The following is a 16472-nucleotide window of genomic DNA, read 5'->3' as shown; positions in this document are numbered from 1 at the left end:
CGCAGGTGCACTGCATTGGTCCACAAGAAACACTTTGTGGTTCGAGGAAGCAAACCTGCGATCTAGTTTGATTATCCAACTCCTGAAAATTTCAGACGTGATCCACGGCTTCTTTTTAGCTGCATAATACAAAGGAAGCGTCTTCACCCCTTTAAAACATTTTCGCTTGGCGACTTTTCTAATCACAAGCGGGCAACATGGTTCTGTGCGAGTCATGTTTGCCATGATCAACACCGACACCGTCGCCTCGCTCCGTTTGCCTCTAGCAGTCATCATCCTTGAAAGTCAAGGTCTTGGTCTGGTCGCATCCGATAGAAAACTTCAGTGCCGTCTTCATTAAAGGTGTCTTCCGGTTTGTATTCATTTAGGTATGCACGCAGCTTTTCTTCCCTGCATGGTGCACATGTTTCCTGGTTTACAGGTACCTTTCTCCACACAAGCTGTTAAAAACCTGGGGCAGTATTACGAAACGATCACAAATTCTGTCCAAAGTTTTTGACAGTGACTCCAAAATGACGAAACGATGAGACGTCACCGCTTGACGCAACAAGGAACCAGCCAATTACGACAGAGCGGCGCCCCGAGAGCATTTATTTGCTTGGTGAGGGACCGTCTGTTAAATTTTTGTAAAAGAATTAAGGAATATGCAGCAATCAAAATAACTAATTCTATTTTGCCAAAACATTGTGTTTAAAATTGAAAATTATTCAGCAAAACAAAAAGCGTACGAAGTTGTGCTTTTAAATTTACTGGTGGGTAACTTTTTCTGCCGCGGGGATGAGCTGATGGGGGTAAAACGTCAAGTTGCTTTGCACGAATGCAGCCGATTCCATGCTGTGTTATTGTTTTTTACGCAGCATGTAAAATCAAGCTACTGTGCGGTTGACCTAAGTGCACAGAAAAATGTGAACAAAGGCAGTGAAGGCTACGTGCATGCCGAGCGAACTTACAAGAGCTCATGATGACAAAGTCAACTTGGTGAAGTCTGTGTTGTTCGGCTCTTTTGATCGATGACAAAAATGCCAAAAGGTGAAGTGTAGCACTATGTGATGTGCGGATGTTTGTTTTTTTTCCATTGGGAAACAGATGACGACCACAAAGTGCGATTTGCTAGGGAAAATAAAGTGCTTTGGCAGCGTAAGCGTTTTATTTATATGTAGCTGTGGCACTGACGGGACCACGGGAGCCCACTCCTTCTGCGTGCTAACTTTGCAGATTGCCTCCAACATCAGCTGCATGCACTTGCTCACCGTCGGCTGTGCGATGCCGACGCGCGCCTCATAACCAACGACAGCTTGAAAGCCGCCGGTAGCAATGCACCGCAGTGCACATGACACATGCCACCACACCGACAAGGTGCTCGCATGCACACCTCCTAGTTCATAGGCGACTTCGTCACTCAGCCACTCCATAGTCTGCTCCTTCAGTCGAAAAAGGCGTCGAAACAGCTTGTCCGGCAAGTCAAACCTGGTCAAACGCATCTTTGTGCTCCCTCCTTCGCCGTTGCTCGCGCCGGCACAGCCGCCTCAGTTGTATTGCCGTGTTCACCGTCGCCATTTTATGTCACAAATGCAACGGTCAAATTGAATGCCTCGAGGCGATCACAAAAAACTGTCAATTTGCGCCTGCATAGTTAGGTGTGCAAAGTCATCACTTCTACCACATCCGTGATGTAATCTGCAGCCACCCTTGACCCAAGAAAGCAATATGGCCGCCGGCCACGACCGACCAATAGGAGCGAGGCTAATTGATTCAGTTTTTGACAAGTTTTTGACAAATTTGTGATTTGATCGTTCCGTAATACGGCCCCTGGTCATTTAAAGCGTGTCAGCCATCCATCGGAGGAAACAGTCGTTGATCCCCAGTCATTGCTACAAGCGATTGGGCTTTCACCGCAACGACACAACCGCTGAGACGAAGTTTGTAGCTCCGCGCTGCTTCCCTGATACAAACCAGCAGCACTTTCTGGGTATGTGCTGGTGCGCATTAATTTCCGAGGAATCTTGAACTGATCGTGCTCAAACGCATCCAGTATTTAGCACTTGTTCTTTCTGAAGTTGGAAAGCGTGTTTGCCTTTACCTCGTATTTCCATACAACGTCTCACTTGGCGGTGCCTCCCTTTTGCACTTATTTCAACATCTCGACTTTCGTCGCCAGGTTGAGCGTGCGATAAGAGCTGCGAGTTGCCATGATTATCAGCATCGCGACTGCAGTCGAAATACGAAGTGTGGAACCATCCGTGAAACAAGCAAGCCAATGCGCTGCTCATACTGCAACAGACACTCGGCGAAAGTGACACGGGCCTTGCCTCAAAGCATGCTTCAAGCCTAATCTCGCACAGCCTATCTGCTTCCAGTATCCCTTTGTTGCAGTGCTGCTGGCGCCTATGGCAGCTGTAGCAGAGAATTTCGGCGCTGCGGATTGCTGCAGTGGCGAGGACACCAGTGCGGATTATGGAGTTGCTGTGGCATTTGAAAAATCGCGCATTCAATTGGAAAGCGACTGTCGCTTCGAGCCTCTTGACTGAGAAATAACTTCTAATTAAATGATACTATGGGCTTCTAACTTCCAATTATAGAGTGATTTTTTCTCTGTAGGATTACATGCAAAACTGACGGGACCATTACTCACCTCAATATAACCGAAAATTTCAATTAAGGGGCTTTGAATTATCGGGAGTCAACTGTATAACCGTGGTTGCCTGTGTCAAGGGGTTCGTAGCTGCGTTGTCACTTCTGATCCCTTTGTTCGCACACGCAGTATCACCGAGTGCCGCCGACCTGGTGAGCATCATGCGCATCATGGACCCCTTCCGCCGAAACCGTGAGTAGCGACGGCCTCTGGGAAAGTCACCTGGGTCATCATGTGGGCCTGTCTATGTGCAGGTGACCTTCACGTGTTCAGAGTGCTGTGCAAAGGAATGGGAGAGATGGTAAGTTGGGGATGCCGTTGCTAGCATGGCACATGGGACATTGGGTGTTTTGCCTTGATTGGTGCAGGCCATGGAGCTGTATGTGGGCAACAATGTATCGGCCAGCCTGCCAAGCCCAGCCTCCAGCAAGGCTTCCATCAGGCAAGGAGCACGCATCACAGGGCTCTTCTCTTTTGGAAACAAAGTTGTCAGCATTGGCAGGGCCTGGGAATGTAGCATAATACTGCCGTACCAAATCTTTGATCTGACGCACCCACTAGCCTGATTTCAATGAGCCACTGCATTTGCTTCCATACTTTGCAGCGGCAGTGATGTGTCAGTGGTGTGGGTATTCTTGCTGTTTGAGAACTGTGCAGCACTGTAAATGGAATGCACAACTAACGAGTTTACAAGGAGAAACGGCACACTTGTTGCGTGCACACTTGGCATGTTGTTGAGCGGCAGAATACTGCTAGCTTATTTAGTATTAGTTGACCATTACAAATGGTGGTGTGTTAGGCCAAGCTTAATACCCTTGGTATAATGTCAGAAGATTACTGAGGTTTGACAAACTGACATAACTGTCGGTGTGCTTGGGGCATCAGGCCGCTGAGGGTAGGAATATGCTCACCATCACACTATACTGGCAGCACACTGACGATACAGCTGTCGCCATTACCACCGTATTTACTCACTTATTTTGGCACTTTTTTTTTTTAAATTATGCCTTCAAAATGAGGGTGTGCAAATTGCGCAAAGATTTTGCAAACATGTCCTGAAAACTCTAAAAAAGTCACAATGCGCAATATGTACTCTATATTGCCACCTATATGTTGACCCACCAACTTGCACCCCTCGCTGACAAAAGGTAGTAGTTGCCTCCAAGTATAAGACATACCCTACCCCATGTTATGTAGTTCCCCGCGGATTGGCATGACAATGCGTGTGCAGCTCAAAGCAATAAACTCTCAACGCCAGCAAAGCAAAAAATGGCGTCCTTGCTTGCGGCCCGGCTGACTAGTGGGACGGTAAATGGTTGGGTAGTTTGGGATTCCGGCACCTGCCAGAGGTCACTGAGATAGGTTGCTTTCTCTCAACTGTTAGCGACTGCAAATGCAAGCGAGCTATTCTTCCCCTCACACCTTTTGCCAGCTGCACATTGTGTTCCGATCTTGCCAAGCCTGCCTTGCGCGCACTATGTGCATGAAATGTGTGAGTTGAAGTTTTTTTTTTAAAAACCTGGGTAATAAATAGGGGCGCACAAATTACACGAGTAAATATGGAGAAATCAGTGAATGTTGTCAATGTTTGACATCAGTAAGGGGCACTGCACTCCCTTTGTCTTTTGTGTTTTTATGTCTGAAAATGAAAATGTACAGCGCAAAGAAAGACGAGGACACAAGGAAGACGCATGAAACACACGAGCACTCGTGTGTATTTTGCTGTCCTTGATGCAGTGAATAATCTCAAGCTTGCCACTGGTTTGTCGGCATCTTGCAGGATGAAGTGCCAGAAAACAAGTGTGCAGAACAGGAGCTAACAAAGAAAGAATAGAGGGCAGTGTCTTGTACCATTCATAGGCTGCTGGGCTGCCTTCTCCCAAAGCTCACACATACTTGATCTCGTGGTAGGGTGCTGCTGAATAGGAGCACTGCAAAGTGAGGCTGGCTGATGGCACAGATTTTAGAGGGCTCCTCCTGCGTTTCACTGAAGCGCAGCTAGGCAGCATGGTTGCCCGGAAACTACACGGAGCTGGCGCAGCTGGTTGGCAGGTGTTTGGCAATTGATCGCATGTGCTTAGAGTTCAGTATATGCAATGCGTAGTTAGTTGTAAAAATATATTTTGTATGCATAATGCTAGAACTTGCTAGCGTTCAGTATAAAGCATAATTTGTAGGGGTGCGCGAATATTGAAATATTCGAGTACGAATCGAATACGGATATGAAGAAAAAATGGCTTTGAATATCGAATCGAATACCTGGTCAGCACAAAAAATAAACTCAGAAAAGAAACAAGCAAACATTGTTGCTCATATTTTGTTTCGACATAGTGTATGACCTTTGCAACTGAAATAAACAAATCTAGACTGCCTGAGCACCGTATAAAAAAAAAACATTATGTGTGCAGAAATGTATGCTACTTAATTGAACAGCATAACACTATCCAACCTGTAATGTGCTCAGGCAAAATGAAATCCATAACATGACAAGATTGGAAACAAGAATAACATGATGGCTAGTAAAACCTCATTGATTCGGAGTTCAAAGAACTGACAGAAATGCCCGGGTTATTTGAAGGTCGATTTATAAAATGCCCCGCCGCCCCGGAAAAAAAAAAAAAATCTACCGATAATGCGGTAGTCGTATGAGGCAGCTCTATTGTGCAAACCTGTAATCCCGTGACGAGCACCGAGTTTTCGGCGCGCTGGAAGAAATTGCAAACGTGAGCGAGATGGGAACGCACATTGATGTCGGAATGGCGAGACTGCTTCTAAAAAGGAAAAAAAAAAAATGACCATCGACGCGTCAGTCAGCGTCTGAAAGCGACACGGTGCTGAGATTGGACTACTGGCGAATGCGCGGACCGACAGTTGCCATTGCCACGGGCGAGTGGCGAAGCTCAGAAACCAAAACTACGCGGCCAGGTTATTTTTTTGACCTAGTGACAAAGGCCCTCCGAACGTTGCCATGCCTGCCGTTACGCCCATTTAAGAGGTGCATGGGTTAAAGTGCACCATGCAATAAATAGGCGGGATTTTTACAGTATCGCTTGCCCTGTTATGACACCTCGACTCGCCCCTTCGGGAGCCTCACGCGAAATTCCGCAAGTAGGCTTTCCCGCATAGCGTAGTTGACCAAAACAAGATGGCGGTGGTCACACTCGGAGAGTTAAGGTGACAGAACGAATGCCATGGGTGTGGGAATTAATTATATAACATATTACGGAAGGATAAAGAAATAAGCGCGCTTTCGCATTGCAATTGTTAGAAGCGGGTCGTCCCCCACGTTGTTCGCAGCACATGTGGTATGTGGGAAAGCCCACTTGCGGAATTGCGCACAAGGTGAAGCCTAGCGGCATCGGAATGCGATCGGTCCACGCGATAAACGATGGAGAAGAAAGAGAACAGGCCCTTTATATTATATTCCTGGAACTTTAAACTCTATATTAAGATAATTTGCCCAGGTGTTGAGCTTTTGCCACAACCAAATTTACGAAAGTTGGCGCGGTATGCGATCGCTGCCGAGTATTCGCGAATTTCCGAATATTCGGAAATTCACGAGTATCATTTCTCGAATACGAATATGAACCGAATATGAGACATATTGGATTCGTATTGAAATTTCGAATATTCGCACACCCCTAATATTGCGATATTCGAGTTCGATATATTTGGGTTTGACTTTAGTGCTCGCACTTTTGTCTGAAGTGCGGCTTTTCTGGCTTCGTAGCGTGACCTTGCATTCCGTTTGTGCTACAAGGAGCAGCTCACTGTGACCTCTGTGCACAGGTGCTGTTAGGATACTGCGGCAGAGCTTGGGGGATTGAACTTCTTTGGCTGCTTGGCCTTTCTCTTTAGGGTAACAGCACTATTGGCTTCATAACCTGGATGATGTCAGTGTGTAGTGAAGCCTCTGAAGTTAGTCACGTGATGCTGGAAATGGAGAGAAATAAATGAGACTTTGAATGAGGATGACCTTGGCCAACCTGGAGAAATAAAAGAAATGTTGCCCTGAATATTGTTTCGAACCCGTGGCGGCGCGAACAGATCAGCTTCGCTGGCCACTGCATTAGAGGAGTATGCTATTGCCACAGCCGATCACGCCTCATGTTAAACTGCAACATACTCTTGCACTGTGCATTGCACGTCGTCGTCTTCATCAACTTCCATTTGCGTGAAGTCACGAAAGGAAAGGAAATGCGCTTCCAATCGTGCTTTCAGGTACATGGCATTGGTTAGGGGTAGGAAACTCCAGCTATTTTCAGTTTCAACCACTTCAGTGCACCTGGTGACTGAAGGAGACCTGATGTTTAAAAAACGAACAAGTCCTGGACAGGCGCTCAGTGTGACAGGCTGCGGCAGTGGCCGAATTGGTAGAGGCACCGGGAAACAAAGCTCTTTTGTTATCACTGGTGGTGGTTTGAATTCTGCTCAGGGATGAAGTTTTTTCTGCTGGATATGGTTGCCATGACATCACGACACTCCAGTTGGCTTTCCTCCGGCCGCTATGTTAGGAATTGGCACTGATGTTTGGATTGGCTGGACAGTGGTACACATATATGGAAGTTTCCTACCCCTGGCATTGGTGTCCACCTGCAAAAACCTCCTTTCATGGTTAGCAGTGCTAAATCTCTTAACAGTTTTTTAGTAGTATGTTAGAGCTCTTGCCTGATCCTCTGTGCAGGTTTGCATGTTCGGTGCCAGCCTCTGTCGAGATACGGCTGAGCTCGTCTGCCACGTGCCCAGAAAATAAGGTGTGTGAGTCTTTGCCCTGGTGTGCATCTACATGTGCGTGACTGGTATTGGCTACATTTTCGCCTCACCTTGGCTGGCATCATTACATTCCCTTTTGGTATGCAATAAAGGAGTAATTACTCATTGGTATCCACCCAAGCACAGCCATACGTCAACAAAGGAAAGCTGTACAGCTTCCACAGAAACTTGTGGTTCAAGAAAAAATTCGTCCTAATCCGGGGATCGAACCCGGGACCGTGCTACACCGGAGCAGTAAGTCTACCAACTAAGCTAACCCCTTAACATAGGGGTGTTATTGCTTGTGGGAACAGTATAAACAAAAGTCAGATCACGTTATTTGTGCATATCTGTGTATAGTAATCCAAAGTCCTTGCAGGTGCCTTGTTCACAATGAAACATTAAGTCGAGGTCGGTGACGTTTCTTTAAGGAACGCATGTAGCTGGACAGCTGTTCATTTGCCCTGCCCCGACGTTTCTTCTGAAAGAGATGTTGTATGGGATGGTTGTGGCAGGTGCCAAGCAGTGGTGGTCCTTTGGAGCTGGAACTGGCGGTGCGCGATGCCAATGGCCGACGGCTGGCCAACCTGACCTCACTTGACGTGCTGTGGGACCTGTCCGACTACACGCTGGCCCAGCTGGTCAACCACCGTGATGTTACCACCCACGTGGATGGCTCGACTGGATATCAGCGCGTCACCCGAGGTAGGTGTTGCCCAAATGGAGGGGAGGGGTACAGCCATTCATGTGGCATTACATGGGTCCATTCTCAATTGAAATCTGGCAGCCCTTTGCTGGGCTCGGGTAAGGGCAGTTGCATTATAAGGCACTTTGCAACTTAGTCCAAACATGGTTGGCTAAAAGGTCAAAGAATAGCCATCGTTGCTCTGTTGTTCCAGACTTCCAGGTGCTGCAGCCGCAGGGGAAGACAGGCACCCTGACGGTGACAGCAACGGTGCGCGGCTTTAGTCCCCAGGTTCTGCGCCATACATCCCTGCCCCAGCACAAGGTGCAGTGCCCGTTATACATTGCAGTCGTGGTGTTGGCAGAGAAAGACCAGCTCTCGGTTGAGCTGCCTCTCATGTGTTGTGGTGGGTGGTGTTTGCAGTGCATGGAGAATTGTAGCTTACACTGACCTCCACGTGTCTTTGCCCATCTGGTCGATCTGCATTTGCTGTCTGCAGGTCTGAAAGCTACAGGCAGGTGAAAGGGCAACACCAACGTGGCATGGAATGAGGCTAACTACCGTATAAACGCGTGTAAGGGCCGCAGTTTTTTTCCAGATTCGAGAGCCAATTTTCGGGGTGTCCCATACATGGAGTGTGCGAAAAAAATTGTTTTTATGTAAAAACACACTAATCAGGGAATGAGTGGCATTTACTGCGTTCACTCGTTGCTCACGGAGTATTCCGACTTCGAGCTGGCGCTGGTCTCTGGTGCACGCTCGTACCTAAGTGTAGAGAGCTGGGCTAGTTGGTTCTGGGTATAATTATGAGACATCATTCCACCACACAGAAACACATGGATGAAGGGGGTAGACACCACTGACACCGGACACGCTGCATTGCAAGAAGTCTCGAAGCATGTCCGCTGTCAGCGTGTAGCCGTTCCGCGCTTTCATCACATAGTAGAGCAGCTCTTCCAGTTCGGGAAACTTGCACTGCTTGCCCCAGAAAGCGCACTTTTTGCAGCTTGGGTTCCTCAACGCATCCTTTTGGTTGCAGCTATTAAGGTGCTTGCGTATCATGCTAAAATTGCAACGCTCTGCGGCAGCACATGAAAGCCACAACTATGATGAACTAACATGCTACAACTCCTGTGCCTTTTCATTGCCTTTGACAGCCACAAAAAGGTGGAGCTGGTGATACTGATGCTGATTTGGATAGCGGGAGCTCGCGGCGGAGGAAAAAGTAGACGATGAGCCTCGGCCTCGGGCGCCATCCGTGGTTGGCACCTGGGAAGCTCCTGTGCGTGTGCAGGGGCTCCGCGATCAAGCGCACCGTTGCCCGCAGCCGGAGCTGATCACGGAGGCCACGGCGTGTGCATTTTGAAGGCTATTCCCCCGTGGGTCATGGAAAATTTGGAAAATTAATAATATTTCCTATGGGAAAACAGGGTGCGGTCCATACATGGGTGCGGCCCTTACACGCATTCATACTTTAATGCTGTGTATTTTAAGAATTGTGGAAGGGCGTGCGAATAAGTACTTCTTCAAAGCCGAATTGAATATCAGTAGTGGAGTTAAAAACCGAATGAAATACGAATCTGCTTTTTGTTTGAATATTCGCTAGTTGTGCAATTATTCGTGCACAACGAATATTCATGCAAAACAGCGAAGTGCTAGCACCGGCACTGTAAACCATGGAATTAAAGCTGTAGCTATCGAAAGACACAACACTGGTCTCCGCTAGGTGATGCCCCGCACCCCGGAAAATTACCTTCTTGCTACTGATAACATAGCACAAACTAGTAGTATTGCCGAATCTCGGTGGATGAGAGGGACCAGAGCTTGAGCCATGGCCTCCAGTATGGGGCATGAGGGCAGGGCTTGCTAAGTCTAGATGAACCCAGTGTAGAAAAAAACCCACTTAAGAATAACAGTTTCATGTGTCCTTCAGTTTAGACGAACTTTTGCAGTGACCACGAATTACAGCGACCCCGCGCAATAGTACTCGCAGTGCATCGGCACGGCACTGCCAAGGAAATAAAAAGCACTGCTTGTGAGGAACAAAGTGTAACCCCACAAGATGGCTTCCATGCACCTTGACACAAAACTGCAGTTGCGCTTTCTTGGGAGCAGCTTTCATGCTGGTGCAGAAAAAATGGGGCACCATTGCATTGGCTCAACGGAAAATGTAGGTATCGCGCTCACGTGTAAGGTGCCATGCGTTGCCTCCCTTGGACTACAGTAGAATCTTGTTACAACGAACTTCACGCCGAATTTAAGTCGTTATTTTTAAATATCGTAGTACTGAAAAACCTTTATTTTCATGTCAGTAATGCATCACAAGAACTAAAATTACGTACTTTTGCAGCAGATTTATGTATTGGTAAGTAAATAATAAACGATAACGCTGGGCACAGTTTAACTACAATTTATTACTTGAAGAAGTCTGTTATCTTCTTCTGGCGAGTAGACGACAAGCGCTGCAGGACGAACGCCTCCACATCCTCGACCTTCCTGTGCACGTCATCGGGGACATCTTTTCAGCGCCCAAGGAATGATCGGATCTTTTCTAGAAAGACTAGGGCATCCGAGCCAGAAACAATCTCTTCCTCTTCGTGCTCTGATCCAGTGTCGGCATCGTCTTCTTCGCTACTACATTCTTCTTGCTCATGCACTTGATTCACGATGTCTTCGGTGGTGAGCTCCGCGGATGTAGCCGCCACGCTGTCGCTGTCCACATAATTCGAAAGTCGCTGTCCACGGTAGTTGCCCAGCCGCAGACGTTTTCTTGAGGGAGTGACTCTCGATGTAGTTTTATGATCTTGTACCGATCTTTGAGCATCGTTGTATTTGTTGTCTGTGATGTCAAGCCCCCTGCACAAGTCTACTTGCTTTTTTCCAGCATTCAGCTGCAACGGAATGTCCGCTTTTTCTTTAAGCGAAAACTGCCGTCGCTTCTTTTTAACGCGGGGGCCAGGAGAACTCATTGTCAGCAAAGCTAATGCACAACACAATCACAGCGCCGATAACTTTGCAGATTCTACCGTTCGCTGTCGACGTGGTGACACTGCGCTGAATAGGCTTAAGACTACGGCGCAGTATGCGACCACACGCTGGATGGATGATAATGGCCTTACCCTTTGTATCGGGCGGCAGCTTGCGCCGCCCAGCCTATATTCATTCAACGCGACACTAGCGTTGATGCCGATGCCGCTGGGGCAGTATCCGTTGCAACGGGTTCCCCAGCGCATAGCTGCTGCTTCGGATGATGATGATAGGCGTCAGCTTCAGGGATTTGGTACGAAACTTTGACGGAACTTCGCAATAACGAAGTGCCTTGTGATGATTGCAAGATTAAATTACATATGTTATTCTGAAATATTCGGTAATTTGAAATTCGTAGTAGTGAAAGTTTTTACATTTAAAATATAGGCATTTTGGCGGGGATTTTAAAAAAATTCGGAAATCTGAAAATTTCATTAATCTGATGTTCGTAGTAACGAGGTTTTACTGTAGTAGGCACATACACACAAAGTGCACCTGCTCTTTGACTTGGGGCATAAAAACTCCGGGGCCGCATTTTAGCTGTTGCGGCCTCGCAACACGCATTATCGCGGCGCAGAGATGGCCAGACATAGGCACTGTGCGGCACATGCATTGCTGGTGCTGGACGGAAAGGTGAGAAAAAGAGACTGTGAAGAAAGAAAACTAAACCAATTCCGTTTTCAAGTAAGGTAATGAGAGCTTGTTTTATGCTTCCAGTCTTCAGTTCACTTAGTGCAATAAGTGCTCTATTTGCAGTGCTCTCTGAGAGGCTGTTTTATCATTGGTTTCATGTGACGTATATAGACACGTCTAGTATGCTCCCCATTTTTTTAGAAACAGTCTTCTTAAAATGAACTTCTAATTAGGTGAACAGATTTTCTGGTCCTTTCATCTTAAAGGGAGTCTACTGTATTTTATGGGGTCACACTCCGTCTAGCCGGCCGGAAAGGCGAGCTTCCGTGCCAGCTACATGCAGGACAAGGAGGGATGCCAGTGTATCCCACAGTTTACATACCCCTAGAAATGGTTGTTCCTGCCACTTGAGCTTAGCTTGCGGTGCCTGAAGCTGATTGCCAGTAGTGTTGCAGCCTTTCATTTTGGGATGTGGCACAACACTGGAAATGGGCCATTGAGCAAAACCTGCTGCCAAATGCCACATCTGTGCGAAATTTGAGGGAATGGCCACCTGTGATGCCCTGCTTTGTGAGCAACCTTATGTTTGATGCACTTGGTGCATGCACTTACCGTATTTATTCGAACCTAGGCTGTAGTTTTTTTTAAAAGAAGAAGTAAACTCTTAGGTCGGCTTAGATTCGAGGACTGTGCTGTTGTATTTATAAAATACAACTCATAAAAACGAAGAGTATCATGCAGGTGGCGCCCCCTTGAAACTCCAACAGATGATGGCACTGTATCTGTATTATTTGTAGTTGATGCCGATAAAAGTATACGTGAGCACCTCGTTGCAAGTTTTTCGCATATGGGTTTTCACCGATGTCCTGGCACAAAACAGATGAGGTCATTAGAGTGCCGCCTTCAGGCGAAAAGTTGTGATCGTTGCAGAGCAGTCTTCAAACCTGCAAGGCAGTCGGTGCTTCAGTGTGGACCAAAAGGATGTTCGCCTTTGGAGGGGGCACCATGAACTTTTGGTTTGTGCTGCAGCAAGGAGGGCCTTCGTGGACCCGAAGAAAGGCTGCCTGCCATCTGGAAAGAGAATCGGAATTGGCAGAGTGTGTGAAATCGCGGAGGCCAGCAGTGCTTCCAATGAGTGCTACAGGCCAAAGCGAGAGAGCTGTCAAGAGAGCAAGGCGTTCTACAAGACCAGTGCAATGCGCAGGCAGACTCCAACAGGCTGCATCAAGCACGCATCGCTAGGAGTTGTAGTTAGCTGCATCACTGCAGCCTGGAATGACATCCTAGAAACCTTTGGTTGCACACTTGTTTCGAAACAGCGACATTCCCAATGCAATTATGGCACAGAGGACTGCACTGTACGAACAGGACAGTGATAAGGAGGTCAGCGCTGACGAGGACGAGTGAGCGGGAGCAGGTTCGTGGAAATAAATGCCGTTTGCATGCTGTCCCTGCTGTCGTTGTCAGTTTTTTTTTTTATCCAGCTTACATTCGTGGATTGTTAGTTTTTTTATTTGGCCTTCAACTTTTGCAAGTAGGCTTAGAATGGAGACTGGCCTAGATTCGAGTAAATGGATTATTTCCACGAACCTGCTCCCGCTCATTCATCCTCCTTATCACTGGCCTCCTTATAACTGTCCTCTACGTACAGTTCACAATCTTCTGTGCCATCAAGGGCATTGGAAATGGTGTAGTTTCGGAACAAGCGCGCAACCAAGCTTTCCGGGGTGTCATCCCAGGCTGCAGTGATCCAGCTAGCTACAACTCCTAGCGACGTGTGCTTGATGCGGCCTGTTGGAGTCGGCTCGCACGTTTCACTGGTCCCGTAGAATGCCTCGATCTCTTGCCAGCTCTCTTACTTTGGCCTGTAGCACTTCAGTGGTCACTTGAAGTGCTGTTGGCTTCCGCAATTTCATGAACTCTGCCATTTCTGATTCCACTTTGGGATGGTGGCCTTTCTTCGGCCCCCTGAATGCCCTCCTCATCACGGTGCTGGCAAAAAAGTTCATGCTGCCCCCTCCAGTGGCGAACATTATTTTCATTCACGCTGAAGGCCCTACCGGCTTACTGGTTTGAAGACTACTCTGCAGCGAGCACAACTTTTTGCTGGAAGGCGACACTATAATGGCATTGTCTAGGTGACATAGTGTCGGTCAAAAGCAACGTTTGATGAAGAACCGAAACCTCTCGATGCCACTACACGGAAAGAAAATGTGGTCAAAAACGTGTGCATTTATTGACATCAGTTACGGGTAGTACCGGCTACGGTGCAGCCTTCTGTTGACGCTTCGTGGGATGCCATGTATATGCTATATTTTTTGTTTTGCTTTTATGCATTGTCGTCATATTTCGCGAATAGTGCAATAATAAAATCCTTGGACCTAAGTTTCATGTCTTGTGTTTTTAAAAAAACTGTCGGCCTAGATTCGAATAAATATGGTTAAATACGGTGGTTCTTTCTCTTTATGACGTGCATTCTTTTGTCCCAAACATTGGTACAGGCCGGCTTGGGCACCCTGTGTACCTGATGCAGGGGTGGGGGATTTGTGATGTGTGTGTTTGCAGGTTCAGCCGGTGAGTGGCTCGTTGCAGCTGGAGCTGGTGGAGGCAGCCCGCTTGTCGGCCAACAAAGTGCGCGTGCTCGCCCACCCATCACACAAGGTGAGTGCCACCAATTTTCGAGGTGGGTGGGCCGGTCTGACGGTGGCCTCCCATCCCTCCCCTCTCACCACAGGAGTTGTAGCAGCAAGCCGGCCGTGCTGCACATCCCTTTATTAACTGTGGTGGTGGTGCCTTTACTAACGGGGGTCCTTTTATACTGCAATAAAGGCCCCTGACCACCCAAGATGGCCGCCACCTGTTCTGTTTCCTTACAGTCTGCACTGCACACACACACTGGCAGAGGGGAAGCACTGTGGGGCCATGCAAACAGCTCACAAATAGGGTACATGCTCTTTCGGTAGCTGCTTGCAGTTTGTGCAGTACGATATCAGTGCACATTAGAGGATCCTGAGCTACCTAAATTATCCAGAGCCCTCCCTCCGCCATAGCATCTCTTGTAAACAGTGTGTTACTTTGGGATGTTCAACCCCACGTATTGCAGTGCACCGCACCATACTTTTCCATACATTTCTTTTGAGGTGAGAGAAAGGGAGCCGACACAGTGCACTGCGTTGAAAGGTTCCATGAGCACAGCTTTTCCAGCGCAGTTGCAGTTACAAGTGTGCGAGAGAGATGATGCTCGTGCCATTTTGGCAGCTGTGCAAATGTCTACAACTGACATAAACTGGAGTCGAATTTGCATCCCCCTGCACTGGAACCGCTTCACTGCTGATTGCAAAGACTTGGGTTTTTGCAGAAGGGAAGCTGTAGTTGTGCTGCCTCTAAAAGAGATATTCAAGGGACACTGAGGACAAGTGGTCTGTGTCGATTGAGTACTGCCAAACATGGTATCATAAAAACCGGACTATAGGTCAGACCGGAATATAGGTCGACCCCCCCAACTAACCAATTCTGAAAATGAAAAAAAATCTTTTTCAATGAAATAAGTACCGAAAGTCACCCTTACCTTGAAACAAATGCAGCTCAACAGGTTGCATAATGGTGACAGCATTTATTTTTATTTAAATGCTGCTCATATGTGCACCCGGTCAATTTTTTAACAGTATCGCTCGCTCATCGACCCGTGTGTTTGTCAGCACCTTATCGTCACGGCACGGAGTGGCGAAAACAAACGAGGTACGTGCATGTGCACACATGCGTGTACTCTTGCTTTCGCCGTTCCGTGCCGTGATCTCTGCCGCTTTCACGCGGATGCATTCGGCAGTCACAGGCAGCGATCTTGCACGCAGCTCCCCGACGAACTTCGCAACCTTTCCTTCCAATTCTTGATACGCTGCGGTCTGCCCACGGAATGATGCTTTCTTCTGTTTGCTGCAAGTTGTAACATACAGCATCTGCCTCCACCAGTACTGAATGCTCTTTTCAGATATACTCCAAATTTGCGCTGTGCTGCCATATTGCCGTGAGCTTCCGCGTGCCCAGTCGCGTTTTTCTTGAAGGCGACGGTGAATTGCCGTCGGATTCCGCTCATTTTGAAACAAAATGGGAAAAAGCAGCCTTTAACCAAAATTAGCTTTGCAACAACGGAAACGCAAAATGGAGGTGCCACGCCGCACTACTGCTGATGGTGATTGTGATAAAGGCTGTTGACTTGAGCCACCCATTGTTTCAAGACTTCCTTAGTTTTTCTTCCAATGACCAGTATATAAGGCGGGGGTCTACTTTTCGCCATGGTTTTTTGAAAAAAAGTTCAACCAATGTTCCGGTTCTTACGGTACTTTTGCTGAATATCGAGCATTTGTAAGCCAGAAAAGGCCAGAAAATGAATTATGTGTGTCGTCATCATCGGTTGACTTCGCAGATGACAAGTTTTTAGGGTGTGAGGCTAGGTTACACTTGAACACGAAACCACAGAGCCCTTTTTGGATTGAATCGAATGAAAAATGATTTTTCAGTGCAGTTTCCTTGGCAAGACATGCATTTTGTGCTGCTGGGCAGGCATCAACATATCCATACATAGACATAGAATTGATTCTTTCTCGGATTGTGCAAATATTCAAACATCTAAGCAAACAACGCAGTACAGTCAAGCCCACTTACAACAATACCGGTTACAATATCGCCTGTAGCTCATTTTGGCGGTAAATTCAGCGCGGAGGGACGAAGGACACAGAAAGTGAA

General features: G+C 47.4%; 1 protein-coding gene across 1 annotated transcript in view; it reads left to right on the top strand.

The window, feature by feature from the left end:
• Window positions 1-16472, top strand: part of Gp210 (nucleoporin 210) — a 137151-nt gene that overhangs the window by 47965 nt on the left and 72714 nt on the right. Inside the window, 7 exon segments of the mRNA XM_077644311.1 lie at window positions 2762-2824; window positions 2887-2933; window positions 3001-3074; window positions 7317-7386; window positions 7900-8089; window positions 8284-8393; window positions 14295-14390. Coding sequence (XP_077500437.1) covers window positions 2762-2824; window positions 2887-2933; window positions 3001-3074; window positions 7317-7386; window positions 7900-8089; window positions 8284-8393; window positions 14295-14390 — 650 coding nt within the window.

The sequence above is a fragment of the Amblyomma americanum genome, chromosome 11 (assembly GCF_052857255.1).
Source record: "Amblyomma americanum isolate KBUSLIRL-KWMA chromosome 11, ASM5285725v1, whole genome shotgun sequence".
NCBI lineage: Eukaryota > Metazoa > Arthropoda > Arachnida > Ixodida > Ixodidae > Amblyomma > Amblyomma americanum.
This window is presented reverse-complemented; position numbering and strand designations above follow the sequence as displayed.